The sequence below is a fragment of the Eubalaena glacialis genome, chromosome X, assembly GCF_028564815.1.
Source record: "Eubalaena glacialis isolate mEubGla1 chromosome X, mEubGla1.1.hap2.+ XY, whole genome shotgun sequence".
Classification (NCBI taxonomy): domain Eukaryota; kingdom Metazoa; phylum Chordata; class Mammalia; order Artiodactyla; family Balaenidae; genus Eubalaena; species Eubalaena glacialis.
The window spans coordinates 98,989,522-99,007,425 of NC_083736.1; the positions used below are offsets into that span (position 1 = coordinate 98,989,522).

Genomic DNA, 17,904 nt, shown 5'->3' on the forward strand with positions numbered 1-17,904 from the left:
GTTTCCTCGTGGGAACAGCAAAAAAGGAGCCCACAGTATCAAGAATCACCAGGCTTTTTTCCATTATCGTGGCTTCCCTGTCTCATTTGGGAACCTGTATGAGCTCTCATGCCCCTCCAGCTCAACTCAAATTTTAGCAGAAAAGTAACTCCAAGTAATCATTACTCTCCATTGTCTTACCCTTTTTACCCTGTGTTGACTGAAACTTTACCCAGACACCTAGAACTTACATCCTACTCAAGTACTACCATTATCATACTTTGAAAACCCATGTCCTCTATTGTTATGTAAATGATTAAGATTTGTTTTTATATCCAGTGATGCCTACATTAGAATTGTTTTAAGAGCATACCAGCAGAAAGAATACTGTTCTGATAATTAGGAAATTTAGATTCCGGTCCTAGCTCTGCCACTAATTAACTGTGTGTTCTTAGGGAAGTCATTTAACCTCTCTGAACCACAGTTTCTTCATTTACATAATAAAGTAAGTTCTTTGTAGCACTAACAACCTTAATTTTATTAGTAGGAAAACACTGGCTGAGAGCCTTGAGATTTCATTTATGACAAGGAGGATCTCAGCCAAGAGAAAAAAAAATCACTATAATCTTTCTTTACCTAATTACATTTTGACATCCCCCCAACTCTATCCAAGAAGCATTGCTCATTGTAGGAAAATATGCAACAGAGAGGAATACAACTGAGTCAAACTTTGTATGATCTCATTCCTCAGTGTTTTCTAGCCACTGACATTCTCCCACATCTCAGCTGTTCTTAACAACTTCTCTAGGTAAGTGGTTTTCAATGATAATCTATGCGGAACTGCTTTCTCTAGACTCACTTAATAGCTACCTTTTGAACCATATGACCCTTCTTGTCCTTCTCCCCACCCTGCCCCTCCTATATACAGTAAACTCTGACAACCAGTTCTGCTGCTGTCATTTACTGACCACCAACCATGGGCCAGGCACTGCTCAAGGAAAGTTCAATTTTGCTTCCTTTAATCCTTACAAAAGCCCTAAAAGGTAAATATTAGCCCTCATTTTTAAAATAAGGATACAGACTCAGAGAGATTAAGTAACAATTAAGGTCACATAACTATTAAGTAGTAATACCTTGACTTGAATCCATATCTGTCTGACTCAGAAACCTCTCCCCCTCAGGTAATTAATACTAAAGCAATATAGAACTTAATCTCCCTCTGATGATTCAAAACACAGTTTAGAAAGGAATAGAACACAGGAAAGAAAGAAGTAAAGATGGATGATGATGATATAGGTATGTTTGGAAGGTAAAGAAGCAGAAGAAGTTCGTGGTTGATGACCTCTATTAATGTAGAGAATGAGGAATCTATAAAGCCAAACAAGATTTGTATTATTTTCATACTACATCTTTAAAAGTAGTAACTCTGATTGGCTAACTAGCCCCCATTTGTCTCAATTACTGAGGTCTCAATATATTCCATATTTAGGCAAAAGTCTATAAAAATCACTTTCCACCAATTTTTATTTTAAATCTATTAAAAAGTTGAGAGAATAGTAAAAGTCACAAACTTATATACCCTTTTCCTGGATTAACCCACTGTTACCATTTTGCCACAAATCGCTCCATCTTTTTCTCTTCACAAATGATTTTGGTTGAACCACTTGAAACAGAACTAGAGATATGACACTTCTCTAAATAACGTAGCATGCAGCTTCTAAGAATAAAAATATTTTCCTACATAACCACAGTAAGACATATGAGAAGATAAAAAATTCCTTAATATTTAATGTGTAGTCCAAATTCAATTTCCCCAATTGTTCTAAATAATGTCTTCTTGGCTTTAATCCAGTATCTAATCAAAGTTAACATGGTAGACTTGATTGTTATATTTCTTTTAATCTACAAAATCCCCTTAATTTTTTTGTTTTGAATTTTTTGGTTTCCCATGACTGATTTTTCAAGAGTCCAAGCCAATTATCTTTCAGAATGTCTCACGCATAGACTGATTATTTTCTTGTGACTTGATTCAGTTAAACATTTTTGGTAAGAACACTACATTATCTTCCAGAATGTCTCACACATAGAATGTCTGATTATTTTCTTAATATTAGACTCAGGTTAAACATTTTTAAAAAGAATACTACATATGGGATATTGTGCACTTCTCATGTCAGATCAAGAGGCAAACAAGGGCTTCCCTGGTGGCGCAGTGGTTGAGAGTCTGCCTGCCAATGCAGGGGACACGGGTTCGAGCCTTGGTCTGGGAAGATCCCACATGCCACGGAGCAACTGGGCCCGTGAGCCACAACTACTGAGCCTGCGCGTCTGGAGCCTGTGCTCCGCAACAGGAGAGGCCATGATAGTGAGAGGCCCGCGCACCGCGATGAAGAGTGGCCGCCGCTTGCTGCAACTGGAGAAAGCCCTCGTGCGGAAACGAAGACCCAGCACAGCCAAGAATAAATAAATAAATAAAATTTTTTTTTAAAAAAAGAGGCAAACAATGTCGTTATCCCACTATTGGTGATATTAAATTTGATCACTTGATTGAAGTGGTACTTGTCAGCACTGTTGCAAAGGTACATTTGCTCTTTGTAATTTTTAAGTAATGTGTAGAGTAATATTTTTGAGACTATGCAAATATCCTGTTCCCCAACAATCTTAAATTCAATGGTTTTAGCATCCTTTGATGACCCTTGCCTGAATCATTCAATCATTGAGCTGGGGTTACAACATGGCGGCTTTCTCATTAAATTGTACAATTAAAATGAGTGTATATAAATTAAATTAAAATGAGGTATATAAATTATACCTAAATAAATTTTTTTAAAAAATTCAGTAACTTGCAATTTATATTTGGTTCATTTCCTGCTAGTATATTTTTTCTGCCAAGAAATGACTGACAGTTGAAACATTTTATAAATGAGGCCGAGTACTCAAGATCAGGGAAAGCTTAATAAATGTATTATGTTGAAAGTGTTTTTAATGGTGGTTCTCTAATCCTATCGTTCCTTCTATAATTATTAGCTGCCATGCTTCTATAAAGACTTTTCTCTGTACCTTCCGTTTCTCTCTCTCTCTTTTTTTTCTTTTGGAGTATCACTGTGGACTCATGAGGTTTTTCTCCCTCAATGTGTTATAATCCATCACTGTCATTATTCTTTTTGTTGTTGAAACCTGATTTGGCCAGTAGAAGCCCATTAAAGCACAATCTTGTATCCTGATATAATTTCATAAGTCGTTGAACAATCTTTGTTTTCTGGCATGAAAAGTGCCAAACTCACCCTGTACTTTCCCTGCCTGAGACCTGAGATCAGATATTTCTCCAAGGTTCCTTTTAATCGTAATGGTATTTAGAAACCGAGATCTAGGTGTTAGATGTGCTCACTGCTATCAGGGCGTGTCATTGCTTCTTGGCCCCTTCCACGTACAGAAAAGGGAAATAGGAATTCATACTGATGTTTGCAATTCAAATTTATAATAAAAATATGAAAGGAAGAAAAATATATCTCTTTTATCTTTCAATGAAAATCTTGGTTTCTATTATCAATATACTCGTGCATTTGCTTTCTACTATAATATATATAATGGTAGTAATATTATTATACCACATGCATATATAATACATAGTATAATTCTGAAACTAACAATAAACTTATTAAGATAGCTTAAGATTTCTTTGCAGTTCTTTTTATCATTAAGATTACATCCTAGCAAGGATGCATCATCAAGAACACTATGTACAAAAGTTATCTGAGCTGCATGTTTATGTTATAGATTAGTTACACAGGTTTATTTGTTTTCATTTTGTATTCAATTTTAGCATTTGTCTTTCTTTCCATTATTTTTGGCTTAATTTAAATTTTTGAGTATTTAAACTTTTATATGGTCCAGAAGTCAAAATTACATAAAAAGGTATACTCACAGAAGTACTGTTTCTATCTCTATCTCCTCCACCTCATTCCTAAACATCCCTTATTTTCATCAGTTTCTAGTTTATCCTTCCTGTGTTTCATTTTATAAAATAAGCAATTACAGTTCTTCAGAATTAATATAGACATACCATGTGTTAAATAATACCCCTACAACTGAGCTCTTATTTGAGTGTGGTCATGGTGCACAAAGCCTGACTTGTATCACATTTTCTACTTACAGATAACTTGGGGTACAAATAAACTCCCACCTGAAGTCTGATTAATCCATTGTAGAAAGTCCATATGAGCATTCAGAATTTTGCAGATCTGCTGGAGCTAAAAACACACACAAGATTTTTAGATTATGATTATTCTGATATGGTAAATAAAAAATAAACATAAAAAATTGAAATTAGGAAGTTATTTTCATTTCTTCTGGTAAGAAATTGACTGAGAATGTGCTAAATATTAATTGCATGTTTTTTTTTGCTATTTTATATTTGTAATGTTCATTACATCTATATATTAGTTCAATCTATTTTGTAACTGTCAAGAATTCAATTCCTACAATTCAATAAAAAACTGACTTCTATAGTACAAAAGTAAGTAAAGAACATTAAGAGACATTTGACAGGACAAGAAATTCATATAATATTTTTTAAAATATTACCTTCTGTCAACAAAATCAACTTTTTTATTGAGGTATAACTGACATATGTAACATTATATTAGTTTCAGGTATATACAGTAATGATTTGATATTGGTATATATTGTGAAATGATCACTACATTAAGTCTAGTTAACATCCACCATACAGTTACAAAAAAAATTTTTTTTTTGTGATGAGGACTTTTCCAATCTATTCTTTTATCAATTTTCAAATATATAATACAGTATTATTATTAACTATAGCCACCATGACTTATTTATTTTATAACTAGAAGTTTGTACTTTTTGACCCCCTTCAGCCATTTTGCCCACCACCTACCTCCACCCGCTGGCAACCACCAATCTGTTCTGTGTATCTCTGAGCTTGGTTTAGTTTTAGTTTTTGTTCTCAAATTCCATATATAAGTGAGATCATATGGTATTTGTCTTTCTCTATCTGACTTATTTTACTTTGCATAATGCCCTCAAGGTCCATCCATGTTGTCACAAGTGGCAAGATTTCCAAACAGCAATTTTTAATAAATGGTAATACTCAGTTGTCAAGTGTGTGGGGGAAATAGGTACATTCATATACAGCCTATGGTAATATAAATTGACCCAGCCCTTCAAAATGTAAATTTTTGCAATATATACCAAAGTTTTAAAACATTTGTACCTTTTAACTCAGTATATTCTACTTCTAGAAATCTATCCAGAGGAAATAATGAAATCTAAACATACAACTGGTCATTACAGGTTAATTTCACAATGGTAAAAATTTGAAACAATAGCTCCATCAATAAAAAATGATTAAATATATTATGGTAAAGTCATCTCTAATGAAATATTATAGAGTCATTAAAACCATATTTTCAAAGAATGGTTAAAATTTTGGGAAAATACTATGAAAGAATATTAAATGAAGACAGAATTCAAAACTTTATATAGGTATGTTTCCGAAGTTATTTAAAAGAAAATAAGTATTTTTACCAGCATAGCAAAAATAGTTGGAAGAAATAAACTAATATATTAGCATAGTACTGGTAACACAGGTGTTTTACTTTTCTTTACAGATTTCCATATTTCCCAAGCTTAATACATGGAATAAGCATATGCATTAACTTTGTAACAAAAGTACTAAACCTTTTAAAAATGTTAGAACACTTTTGACAAATATTCTGGCAAAGTCCAGGATAATACTGAAAACAAGAAGAAATGAAAATGTTACCACACTTAAACAGTATGTAATAAAAACAGCAAATTTAGTGTATCTTAATATAACAAACAGAAATATAATTTGTAGTAGGAACAATGAATTTTTATAAAAATATGTGGCTGAATATCATATACCATAATACGCACCTGCTTAATAAAAATTTTAGAAATTAGGTGGTCTTTCCTATCTCCCCTCAAAAATGGTGAAAATAAACAGGTAAGTCTCATCATCGTGAATACTGTTGAACATACTTGCTATTTTTCTACCCTGGTGTATGGCCCACAATAACAAAGCTCTGTTGATCTGGTTACACTTAATTATCTACAAGAATATTATTGTTCAACAAATGTTTTCTCTGCTTCCTGTCCAATGATTTATGCTATCTGAGAAAAGAAATGAATTGTTGCTGATCTCTTGCTTCTTTTGTCCTGCTATCAAGAAGCAATTATCCTTTAATTCACTCATCTTAAACATCTCAGTCACCCTTGCCAGTAAAAACAAAAACAAAAGACTCAAATCATTTACTCCCCACTATTAAAATAAAATAAAACAATCCAAGGCTAAGCAGAGAAAAAGGATAAGGATGGGATTACAGTCTCCTTTTACTTGCTCTGTTCAGAACACTCATTTTATATTAATTCAACACAGAGAGATTAGACATCAGCTCTGCTTCATGTCTAAGTCTGCATGTATTTATCTATGCATCAAAGTTCTATGACAATGAAACAATTTTGAATTTTAGAATTGCAATGGTGATCTAATCTTTCACTAAAAAGAAAACCTATATTGTCAACTCCTGCATCTGCGTGAACACAGGAAGATGGTAGCATGTATAATCCCAGACTAATTTATGTTTGTAATTATTCAATTTTAGATTCACCCAAAGTAGGGAATGGCATAATTTTTATAGCTGGAGGAGACTTCAAGATCATTTAGTTCACCCTTGACATTCTGCAAAAGGAGCCAAGACCCAGGGAGATTAAGTGACTTGAATAAAGTTCTAGTGCTTTCTCAACTATACCATGCTCTCTTTCTAATTAAAAAAGCTAGTAATATGCATATAGATAAAGAACTGTCTATGTATAATTGACAAAGAGCTCACTAAAGAATAATTACTACTTACAGATAGGTCATTCATCCTCGCCTATCCAGCTCCTGGCTCCACTCCTAATTATAATCAACTGATAGAAAGTACAATGGAAGCTCCCACAATGGGAGATTCCTCTTACCGTCACTGCCATGGGGTGGGAGAGGGGAAAAGGAGGACTCCATTTAGCAGCTAAGACAATAGGGAAAGGTTGAGGAAATAAGCTCTTTAATTAGAGTATAGAAAAAGGAAAATAAACCAGTCCTTCCTTACCTCCAAATTAACTCAAAAATCTCAACTCTCTAATTGGAGCCTCGGCTGTATTTTCTCATGTTACAATAAAGTTACATTATGAGTTAACTAGGATTCCACAAGGCAGGTGGAAACCTAATAAGCATACTTAACAAATATCTATGGAAAAATATATTTTTAAGTCTCGTAGTTGATAAGTATATATAATTGAGATATATCCTAATTATAAGTTAAGGATTGCCTGGATATACCTAACAGACTCAAACATGTATATACATACATATATATGTATATATACACACACTTACAGTTATATGAATATATAGATTAATATGTAAAAGGAAGAATAAACTAGCTAACAAGTAAGTGAACAGAAAAATAAGAACAAGGACATACTTATAGGAAGAACAGAGAAAAAATCCTGAAAATTTTGGGAGAACAGTAATTTTTTTTACCCTCCTGGGAATAACCACAAAAAACTCACAACCTTTTCTGCTCCTAAATATTTCCTGCCCCACTAACTACACCCAAAAGCTCCATATCTCTGGAGGCAGGTAAGGAGCACTACAGTGGACAGGAGAAGGTAACTAGCTAAAGGAACCACAGAATGCTAATTTCATACTAAATTCTGGTTGCCTAAATAGATAAAGCAGTTAACACACCGGGTCAGTAGTATCAGCAGGACTTCCAAATGTATTCAGGTACTCAGTAATGTCCTTGAGATCTTGGGCCATTCGTTTCAGCTGAGCATCTACATCTTCTGCTAACTTGTAACTGAAAAGGTAGGTAAAATAAAGGGATTAACCAGAAATGTTTTCTCCACTATGCACTGTTACTGACATACAAAGAATGATACCGCCAACTGGATTTGCCCCAGTTCCCCTACCTTCTCATTTTAATGGATGTAGCATTCATGGCCATATTCTAAAAAGACTCCATAGGTGAAGGCTTTTACCCATCTTGTCATTTTTACAGTCACCTATTTACCCTCTTTTTAGGTATCAGAATAAACCCATAGGTCACTTAGATATGTGAGAAGTTATTTGGTGTTTAGCAATATTTAGTGAATGCTGAGATGTCTTCAACAATTTTGAATACATAAATTTTCAAAGTAAAACCTTATACAAATATACTCCATCATCCAACAAAAGATATTTTAAGAAATGAGATTCACAATAATCAAAGGCAGATAAATCTGCTAAGTTCACAACAAATTGATTAGTTGGCTAAATTCTCAAGATTTCCACCCCAACTATTTGTGCGCGCACACACACACACACACACACACACACACACACACACACACTCTTAACCTAGTCAATGAATGTTTATAAGAATTAAAGTGACCAGAGGATTTTTCAATCTTAACTTCTATAAATATTAAATAATTCAATTAGATTTATTGATAACCATCTACTGCTTTTCTGTTCCAAAGTACTTATAGGTAATTGGTTGCCTAGATTGTTGAAGATTCTAGTGAAGATTCCAACACAATGTAAATCTGACTACCTAAAAGCAATTGGAAAGAACCTAATGTTTCAATTATTTCTTCAACCTACAGTTAGGATCTCATGGCTGAAAATGTAAATCTATGTTTCCAAAAAAAAAATGATAGAATGCATAGAATAGTCAATGCAAAGGAAAGAAAGATTCACAAAGGCTGAAATACAAAAGCAGAAACAGAACTAGGGTCCATGCAGATTAGCTGTACTTACCACATTTTATGCACCTACAAAAAAGCTAATTTGCAAGGTTTTAAAAAATAAGCTCAGTCTTGACTCACTAATAAGCCATTGATAAAATGAGTCAGATTTATTCTCAATCTAGTTTATGTAGCCATTCATACAAGTTCTCCTAACAGCATTTTATAATTTGGCCTGATTAACAAATCTCAGTTCCAAAGAGATAAAGTTACTGTGGGAACATTGGCAATATATTGACCAAAGGTAAAGACTGAATCACACACAAATAAAATATATCCAGCCCAAGACATTGACGAAATCATTCAATGTTTAAAAGCCATGCAGTTTGCCCCCGAGATTAACAAATTGCCTTTAAAATAGGAAATGGATTTATCACTGAAGCAACTGAAGGAACATTAGGTTTAAAAGAGTCAGTATAAATAGGAGATCATAAATATTCCACAGTATCATGACACCACATATATAAAATTGGTATTTCTGATTTAAGAACAAATTTGACAAATATAAAAACTTTATATAAGTGGTCATGTATAAGCTTCAGATTAATAACAGTGTACAAACTGCTATAAAACAAAATTGCCAGAATGATTACTTCATTTTCAAGCATCCTGAAAAGATAAACAGAAAATAGTCAAATAAGGTGATAAATGGCAACTACCAGAACTTGCACTTTTCTACCAATTTTTTTATTCCCTGCCTTTCAATACTATTTTTTCCCTTTTTTGGTAGCTAAGTCCTGCCCCATTCCTCAATCTTTATTCAGTTGCTTACGTCTTCTCACGCTCCTCATCTGTATGCTGTGGATAAACAGACCCACTCTGGTCCTTTACAGACTCCTCTGAAAGGGTCAAGAGATCTTCTAGTTCTTTCTGCTGTGACAGGATAAAATCCAATTCTTGTTCCAGCCTGAAAAAAAAAACAAGTCAATAGAAGGGCTGACGAAAGGAATTTGGAGTGACAAAATAAATGTCAATAAACTATAACAAGGAAAAACAACTGGACAAAGAAACAGATCTTTAATCTTTCAACCTAGGGAATCTAAGATTCTACCTTTTCTGATACAGTTTCACCTTTTGCACTTCTCCATGTAAAGCAATAATCTATAAAGGAAAATAAGAATACAATAGTGTAAATATTTGAATTTACATTGTAATTTTAAAGCAGTATTTTTTTTTCTCACATACACTTCAAGTATGAAAGAGTTCCTAATTCAGGGCACTTATTACCTAAAGAAAATATTTTTAAGTTTATCACCAATATTGGAAGGAAAAATTAACCACTAAACACAGGTCTATTCTCCTGTGTTCATCTGAAAATACTTGTACAATGCAGGTAGATTAATGAGAATATCTTCTTACCTTCTCACCATTCTCAATACATGTATAGTCCCAAGCATTGAGCTGGGAGACCTGGTGAAGAAAGCATTTCTCTTGATCCTCTAACTCAAGGCTCCATTTGTTTATCAGACCATCCAGCTGACCATATGTCATCACAGGAGTTATGATTTCACTAAAAAAAAGGATACAGTATGATCATATGATCATACTTTCAAAAGTATGATCAGATTTTTTTATACTTTAGTACAACATATGAGGACTTAGAGAAGAAAACAGCACATGAGGAGTTTCTCAGACCTGCTCGCCAACAAAACCACCATAACTGGTAAAGATTATTTTAAAAACAACCATTCAAACTCTCTGGAAATTATCTTAGGGGAATACAGCAAATAAAGATTTATTAAGATATCTACTAAATTTCCGTAAGAACAGCTAAAGTCTGCCACAACCTGCTCCCTTCCTTCTCCCTCAACTCAGCATGATGTAAGCTCCATTCTGCATTTATGCGGCCAAAGACACGGGATTCCCTCTCCCCTCAGCTCTTAGTCAAAGTGATCCATTCCCCATCTAAGCAGTATCCATGACAGAGTAGGCAGCTGATCTTCCACCCTCCACTGGGCAGAACTAAGGGGAACTTTGATTCCCCTACCAGGTGGTATCAAATAGGCTGAACAGGTACCTTATTTTCCATCAAGGGACTGGCGGAACCAGGCAATGCTCTGATTCCCTGCTGGGGCAGTGTCAGGAGGGCTGGGTGGAGAGGTGATCATCAATTCCCAGCCCAGCAGAGGCAGGCAGTGTTCCAATTCCCCCACCAGGGTATTGTTGGCGAGGTCCAGTGATAAGCTGAACCTAAATCCCCACCCAGCAGCAACAAGACTTAACAAGGCAGAGCGAGACAGTGTTAGTTACCATGAGGCTTCACCCCTTGTCTTCAGTGTCAGTGGCGGGCAATGGAGACCTGAACCTGTGTACCCACCTGGCATCATTGAGACTGAACAAGGTAATGCAACTCGGGCTAATAAGGACTCCACCTCCCACCACCCCTATGTCAGCAAGGCTAAGTGGAGAGCTTAACCTCTATACCCACTGGAAAAATCAAGACTGACTGAGGCAGGGCAAAGCAGGGCCAGCATTCTGTGCCCCTTCTCCCAGAGCCTATGTCAGTGGGACCCAGTAGTGAGCTAAGCTTCCATACCAACCTACCATCAATGAGGCTGAATGAAGTGATATGAGGCAGAGTAGTTGACATCTTGCTTCCCCCCTCCTCCTGTGTCAGTGGGGCCCAATAGGAAGCTGAAATTCTGCAGCAACTAAGCAATACGAGTTAGTCCCCCGCTTCCTCTTGTTCTGGGAGCCCTGGGGCCCAGATGGGAGTTGAGCTTATAACCCCACCAGAGGCAATGAAGTAGTACGATGCAATGCCCCCACTTTCATGGGGAATGAGTCTGCAGGGCGGAGGGGGAACTGAACTTCCACACCTTTCATCTGCACTGAGGCAGTGTGAGTCACTGCACCACTTTGGCTGAGGTGGTGTAGGCAGGGTCCAGTGGGAAGCTGAACATACAAACGTACCCAACTCTTGCACCACACCTTAACAAAAGGATTCCCTAATTAACAAAGATTTAAATAGGACCAAGATCTCCTAACATAATAGATAAAATGTACAGGATACAATCGAAAATTACCCATCATATCAAGAACCAGGAAAATGACAACTCAAAAGAGAAGAAAACAACCTAGAGATCCCAACGTTGAGAGGTATCTGATGTTGGAATTATCTGAAAAGAATTTTAAAGCAACCATCAAAAAAATGTTCCAACAAGCAATTATGAAGTCTGGGGAAGCAAATGAAAAAAAAGAAAATCTCAGCAAAGAAATAGAAGTTATGAAAAACAATCAGATGGAAATTAAAGAATTGAAAAATAACTGAAATAAATGCTCACTTGAAGGGTTTGACACTAGAGTGGAGATGACAGAGAACAGAATCAGTGAACTTGAGGATAAATTAATAGAACTTACAGAACAGCAGAGAGAAAATAGAGACAAAAAATGAAAAAAATCTCAAGGAACTGGAGGATGGTAATAAGAGGTAACATACTTATCATCAGAGAATTATACAAAGAGAAAAAAAGACAGAATGAGATTAAAAAAGTATTCTGAAAAATAAAGGTTGAAGAATTCCCAAAGTTGTCAAAAGATATAAACCTAAAGACTCAAGAAGCTGAGCAAACCCCAAAGAGAATAATTCAAAGAAATCTACACTAAGACACATAATACTTAAATTTCTGAAAACTAAAAATAAAGAAAAAAATCTTGAAAGCAGCCAGAGAGAAACAACACATCACTTAAAATGGAACCCTAATTCGAATGACAGCAGATTTCTCATCTTAAACCATAGAGGCTAAAAGCAAGTGTCACAACATTTTTCAAGTACTGAAGAAAAAAACTGTTGACCACAACTGCTATATCTGGTGAAAATGTCCTTGAGAAATGAAGGGAATATAAAGATATTTTTATGCAAAGTAAACGAAAGAGAATTTGTTGCTGTCAAACCTACCCTTGAAGATTGGCTAAACAGAAAGGAACTGAAAACAGAAGAAGGCATGGAATTTCATAAAGGAAAGAAGAACAGCTAAATGGATGGAAAAGGGTAAATATAATAGGCTATTCTACCCCTCGTGAGTTTCATAAATCATATTTGATGGTTGAAGCAAAAAGTATAACACCATGGAATGTGGTGTTCAAAGTACATAGAGGAAATACCTGAGACAACTATACTTAAAAGGTAAGAAGCATAAAGGGAACTAAATGGAAGTAAAGTTTCTACACTTTACCCAAAGTGGTAAAATGTCATTATGGCTAGATGGTTATAAGTTACATATGTATATTGCAACACCTAGAGCAATCAGTAAGAAAACTATACAAAGCAATATACTCAGAAGCACTATAAACAGAACAAGCTGGAAACCTAAAAAATGTCTGAATAACCCACAGGAAGTTTTAAAAAAAGAGAAACAGAAAACAAAAAACAGAGGTAACAAACAACAACAACAAAATAGTAAAATGGCAGACTTAAGCCCTAACACATCAATAATTACCTTAAATGTAGATGTGCTAAATATACCAACCAACAGAGAGAGATTGGCAGAATGGATAAAAATTATGATCCATCAATATGCTGTCTATAAGAAACTCACTTCAAATACAAGAACACATGTTGAAAGTAAAAGGATGGAAAAAGATATACATGCAAGATTGTTAAAAATAAATGGCTATATTAATATCGGATAAAGTTGATTTCAGAGCAAAGAAAATTGCCAGAGTCAAAGAGGAACATTACATAGTAATAAAGGAATTAAAGCACCAGGAAAGCTAATGACCCTGAATATGTACCAACCAAACAGCAGGACCCCAAAATACATGAAGCAAAACTGATAGGGCTAAAGAGAAAAATAGTCAAATCCACAATTACAGTTGGGAAATTCAAAAAGCCACTTTCCACAACTGAAAAGAAGCACTAGAGCAGCAAGGATACAGATCTGAAAATACAGTGAAGCAACAGAGTCTAATTGACATATATAGAACACTCTACCCAAGAGCAGAAAACAATTTTTAGGTGCTCATGGAACACTGACCAAGAAAGACCATATCCCCGCTCATAAAACAAATCTGAACAAATATATCAGAACTGTAATCATACAGAACATGCTCTCCAACCATAATGGACTCAAATTAGAAATCAATCTAAAAATAAAACAAGAAAATTTCCAAACACTTGGATATTAACACACTTCTAAATAATCTATGAGTCAAAGAGGAATTCACAAGGGAAATTTTTTAAGTACATAGAACTGGATGAAAATGAAAATACAACATTATAGAAGATGTAGTACAAAGCTAACACAGTGCTAAGAAGGATATTTATAGCACTAAATGCTTTACATTACAAAAGGGGAAATGTCTCAAATCAATAATCTAAGTTCATACCTCAAGAAAAAAGAGCAAAATAAAACCAATGCAATCAGAAGGCAGAAATTCATAAAGAGTAGATGTCAATGAAATTGAAAATGAAAATAATAGAGAATAATCAGTGAAATAAAAGCTACTCCTTTGGGAAAAGATGAATAAAATTGATAAAAGAAAGCTACAAATCACCAATATCAGAAATGAAACAGGGGACTATGCCTATAGCTATTAAAAGGACAAAAAGGAAATATGAACAACTTTACACTCATAAATTCCACAATTTAGAAGAAACAGACCAATTCCTTGAAAACCACACACTACTAAAACTCATGGAAGATGAAACATGACCTGAATAGTCCTAGAACCACTAAAGAAATTGATTTATAATTTAAAAGCTCCTTAAAAAGGGGTTTCACTGGAGAATTCTGCCAAACTTTTAGTGAATTAACACAAATTTTACAAAATTTCTTCTATAAAATAGAAGAGAAGGGAATACTTCCCAGATCATCTTATAAGTCTAGTAACATCCAGATATCAAAACCAAAGACAGAATTTAAAAAAGAAAGAAAACAAAACTATGGACCAATATCTCTCACGAACTTGGATACAAAAGCCCACAAACAAAATACTAGTAAACTGAATCCAAAAATGTACTAAAAAATTATACATCATGACCAAGTGGGATTTATTCCACATATGCAAGGATGGTTCAACATTTGAAAATCATTGACTATATTTCACCATATCATGAAGCTAAAGAACAAAAATCTTAAAAGATCCTATCAATTGAGGCAGAAAAAGCATTTGACACAAATACGTCCAATTGATTTTTGACAAAGGTGAAAGAGCCATTCAGTGGAAGAAAATAGCCTTTCAACAAATGATGCTGAAAAAACTGGACATCCATAGACCCAAAAAAAAAAAAAAGAATCTCAATCTAAACCACACACTTTATACAAAAATTAACTCAGAGTAGATCACAACCTTAAATATAAAATGTAAAACTATAAAACTTTTAGAAAAAAATTAGGAGAAAATCTTTGGGACCTAGGGTTAGGCAAAGAGTTCTTAAACTTGACACTAAAAGCACAATTCATTAAAGGAAAAATTGATAAATCAGACCTCATCAATTAAAAGTTTTGTTTGGTGAAATACTCTTTAAAAGATGAAAAGACAAATTACAGAGTTAGAAAAAATGTTCGTAAACCACATATCTGACAAAGGGCAGGTATCTAGAATACATAAAACTCTCAAAACTCAGTCAAAAAACAAATTCAAGTAGAAAATGGACAAAAGATATGAAAAGACACTTCACAAATGAAAACATGCAGATGGCAGATAAACACATGAAAAGATGTTCAACATCATTAGTCATCAGGGGAATGCAAATTAAAACCACAGTGAGATATCACTTCATATCTATTAGAAGGGCTAAAGTAAAAAATAGTGACAACACCAAATCCTGGCAAGAATCTGGACAAGCTGGATTTCTCATACATTGCTCCTGGGCAGGTAAAATGGTACAGCCACTCTGGAAAAGATTTACGACAGTTTCCTAAAAAAATAAATTTGCAACTACCATACTACCCAGCAACTGTACACCTGGGCATTTACCCCAGAGAAATGAGACTTAGGTTCACCAAAAACCTGTACACAAATGTTCATAGCAGCTTTATTCATAATAGCCCCCAGCTGGAAACAACCTAGATGTCCATCAATGGGTGAATGGTTAAACAAATGATGGCACATCTATAATACCATGGAATACTACTGAGAAATAAAAAAGAACAAACTATTGATGTACATGACAACTTTATCTCAAGGAACTATGCTTAGTGGGAAAAACAGTCCCTAAAGATCACGTGCTGTATGATTCCATTTGTATGACATTTCTTTAAATGTCAAGGTTATAGAAATGGAGAACAGAGCAATTGTTGCCCAGGTTCAGGGAAAGGAGAAGAGGGTAGCGAGTGTGGATATAAAAGGGAAACAGGAGGGATCCTTGTTGTGATGGAACTGTTCTATATCTTGACTATATCAATGTCAGTACCCTGAATGTGATATTGTACTATAGTATCGCAAGATATTATTATTGGGGAAAACTAGGTTAAGTACACGTAGAATTTTTTGTATTATTTCTTAGAAGTAAATGTGAATCTACAGTTAACTCAAAATAAAAAGTTTAATTAGACGCAGATGTAGAGAACAGACTTGAGGACACAGTGGGGGAAGGGTAAGCTGGGACGAAGTGAGAGAGTGGCATGGACATATATACACTACCAAATGTAAAATAAATAGCTAGTGGGAAGCAGCTGCATAGCACAGGGAGATCACCTCGGTGCTTTGTGACCACCTAGAGGGGTGGGACAGGGAGGGTCGGAGGGAGGCTCAAGAGGGAGGGGATATGGGGATATATGTATATATATAGCTGATTCACTTTGTTGTACAGCAGAAACTAACACAACACTGCAAAGCAATTACACTCCAATAAAGTTGTAAAAAAAAACCCCAAATAATTAGACATGAACATGTCATAAACTGTAAGAATACAGGCTCTAGAGCTTGACTACCTGAATTTTAATCCTGGCTCAACCATTACCAAGTGTGTGACCAGAGGTGGATTATAAAATCTTTATGTGCTCCAGTTTACTCATCCATAAAATGAGAACAAAAATAGTACCTACCTCATAAGGTTATTGTGAGGATTAAATGGTATGATGTTGTAAAGCACTGTCATATTTCTAAACATATAGTAATCGCACAATAAATGTTATCTATTATTAGCAATAGTAATAACTGTATTATAATGGTATTCAGAAGACAATGGTATCCTTTTCGTTGCTCAACTTCCTAAGCAACAGAAATCCCTTCTCTAACTGCTCCTCGATTCTGAGTCATTTACCTAACTTTTAAACACTATTCTAAAGATGTACAAGCAAACTATGCCTTCTTTTTTTTTTTTTCCACACACACACACTGTATTTTATTTTTACAAGAGATAAATAGACTGACACCAAGCATTGTACATGGATGACCACAACAAAAGCAACAATGATTGCAATTACCAAACATGAAACACACTCATACTATGTCATAATATTGACATTCAGTCCAGTAATCCTCCACTATAACAGCTCCTTTACTTTGCAGTGAAAATTGATTTCTATATTCTTTGCCTCTGAGTCCTTGTGGGATTTTTTTTTTCTAATTCAAACAGAAAGTCAAAAAAATTATACTCATCCTCATCAGTTCACTCAGTCCCATGTAATTAATATTTTTTTCATCTTGATCTTTTGTGAGCACTTTTATGAGTTCATCAGTTTTTCATTAGAGTTCTGAAAATGCTTATTCATTCAGTTCAGCAGTACAGTCAGTTACCAGAAACCTGTACTTGTCAGAGTCTTTTCCATGAATTTCTTGAAGATGAAACCCTTTTATAGGAACATATTTGCAAAAGCATCAGAGTACACCCAGAACTGTCTGTAAATGACAAAAGACTTAAAAATGACCACGGTTAAAGATTTGATGAAAGTTCATAATAAGGCAGTTGACAAGAAAATTAGTTATTTCTGAGATGTACATTTTAAAGTAATAACTAGGATTATGACTTATAACATTATACCAGAACATATAAGATTTTTAGAAATTTCATGTAATGTCCGAAACATTTATATTAACATATTTCCATACAAATAACCCAATGAAAGTTTAGTATTACTTGTTTTGTTTATTTGTTTTTTTATACTGCAGGTTCTTATTAGTCATCAATTTTATACACATCAGTGTACACATGTCAAT

The 17,904-nt window shown here is 34.6% G+C and overlaps 1 protein-coding gene across 2 annotated transcripts in view; it reads right to left on the minus strand.

The window, feature by feature from the left end:
• Window positions 1–17,904, minus strand: part of NUP62CL (nucleoporin 62 C-terminal like) — an 80,699-nt gene that overhangs the window by 25,827 nt on the left and 36,968 nt on the right. For both annotated transcript variants that reach the window (XM_061178478.1, XM_061178477.1), the window contains 5 exons: window positions 10,159–10,309; window positions 9,851–9,900; window positions 9,572–9,706; window positions 7,760–7,871; window positions 4,163–4,229 (listed from right to left, as the gene is read on the minus strand). In XM_061178478.1, coding sequence (XP_061034461.1) covers window positions 4,163–4,229; window positions 7,760–7,871; window positions 9,572–9,706; window positions 9,851–9,900; window positions 10,159–10,309 — 515 coding nt within the window. The remainder of the gene's footprint in view (window positions 1–4,162; window positions 4,230–7,759; window positions 7,872–9,571; window positions 9,707–9,850; window positions 9,901–10,158; window positions 10,310–17,904) is intronic.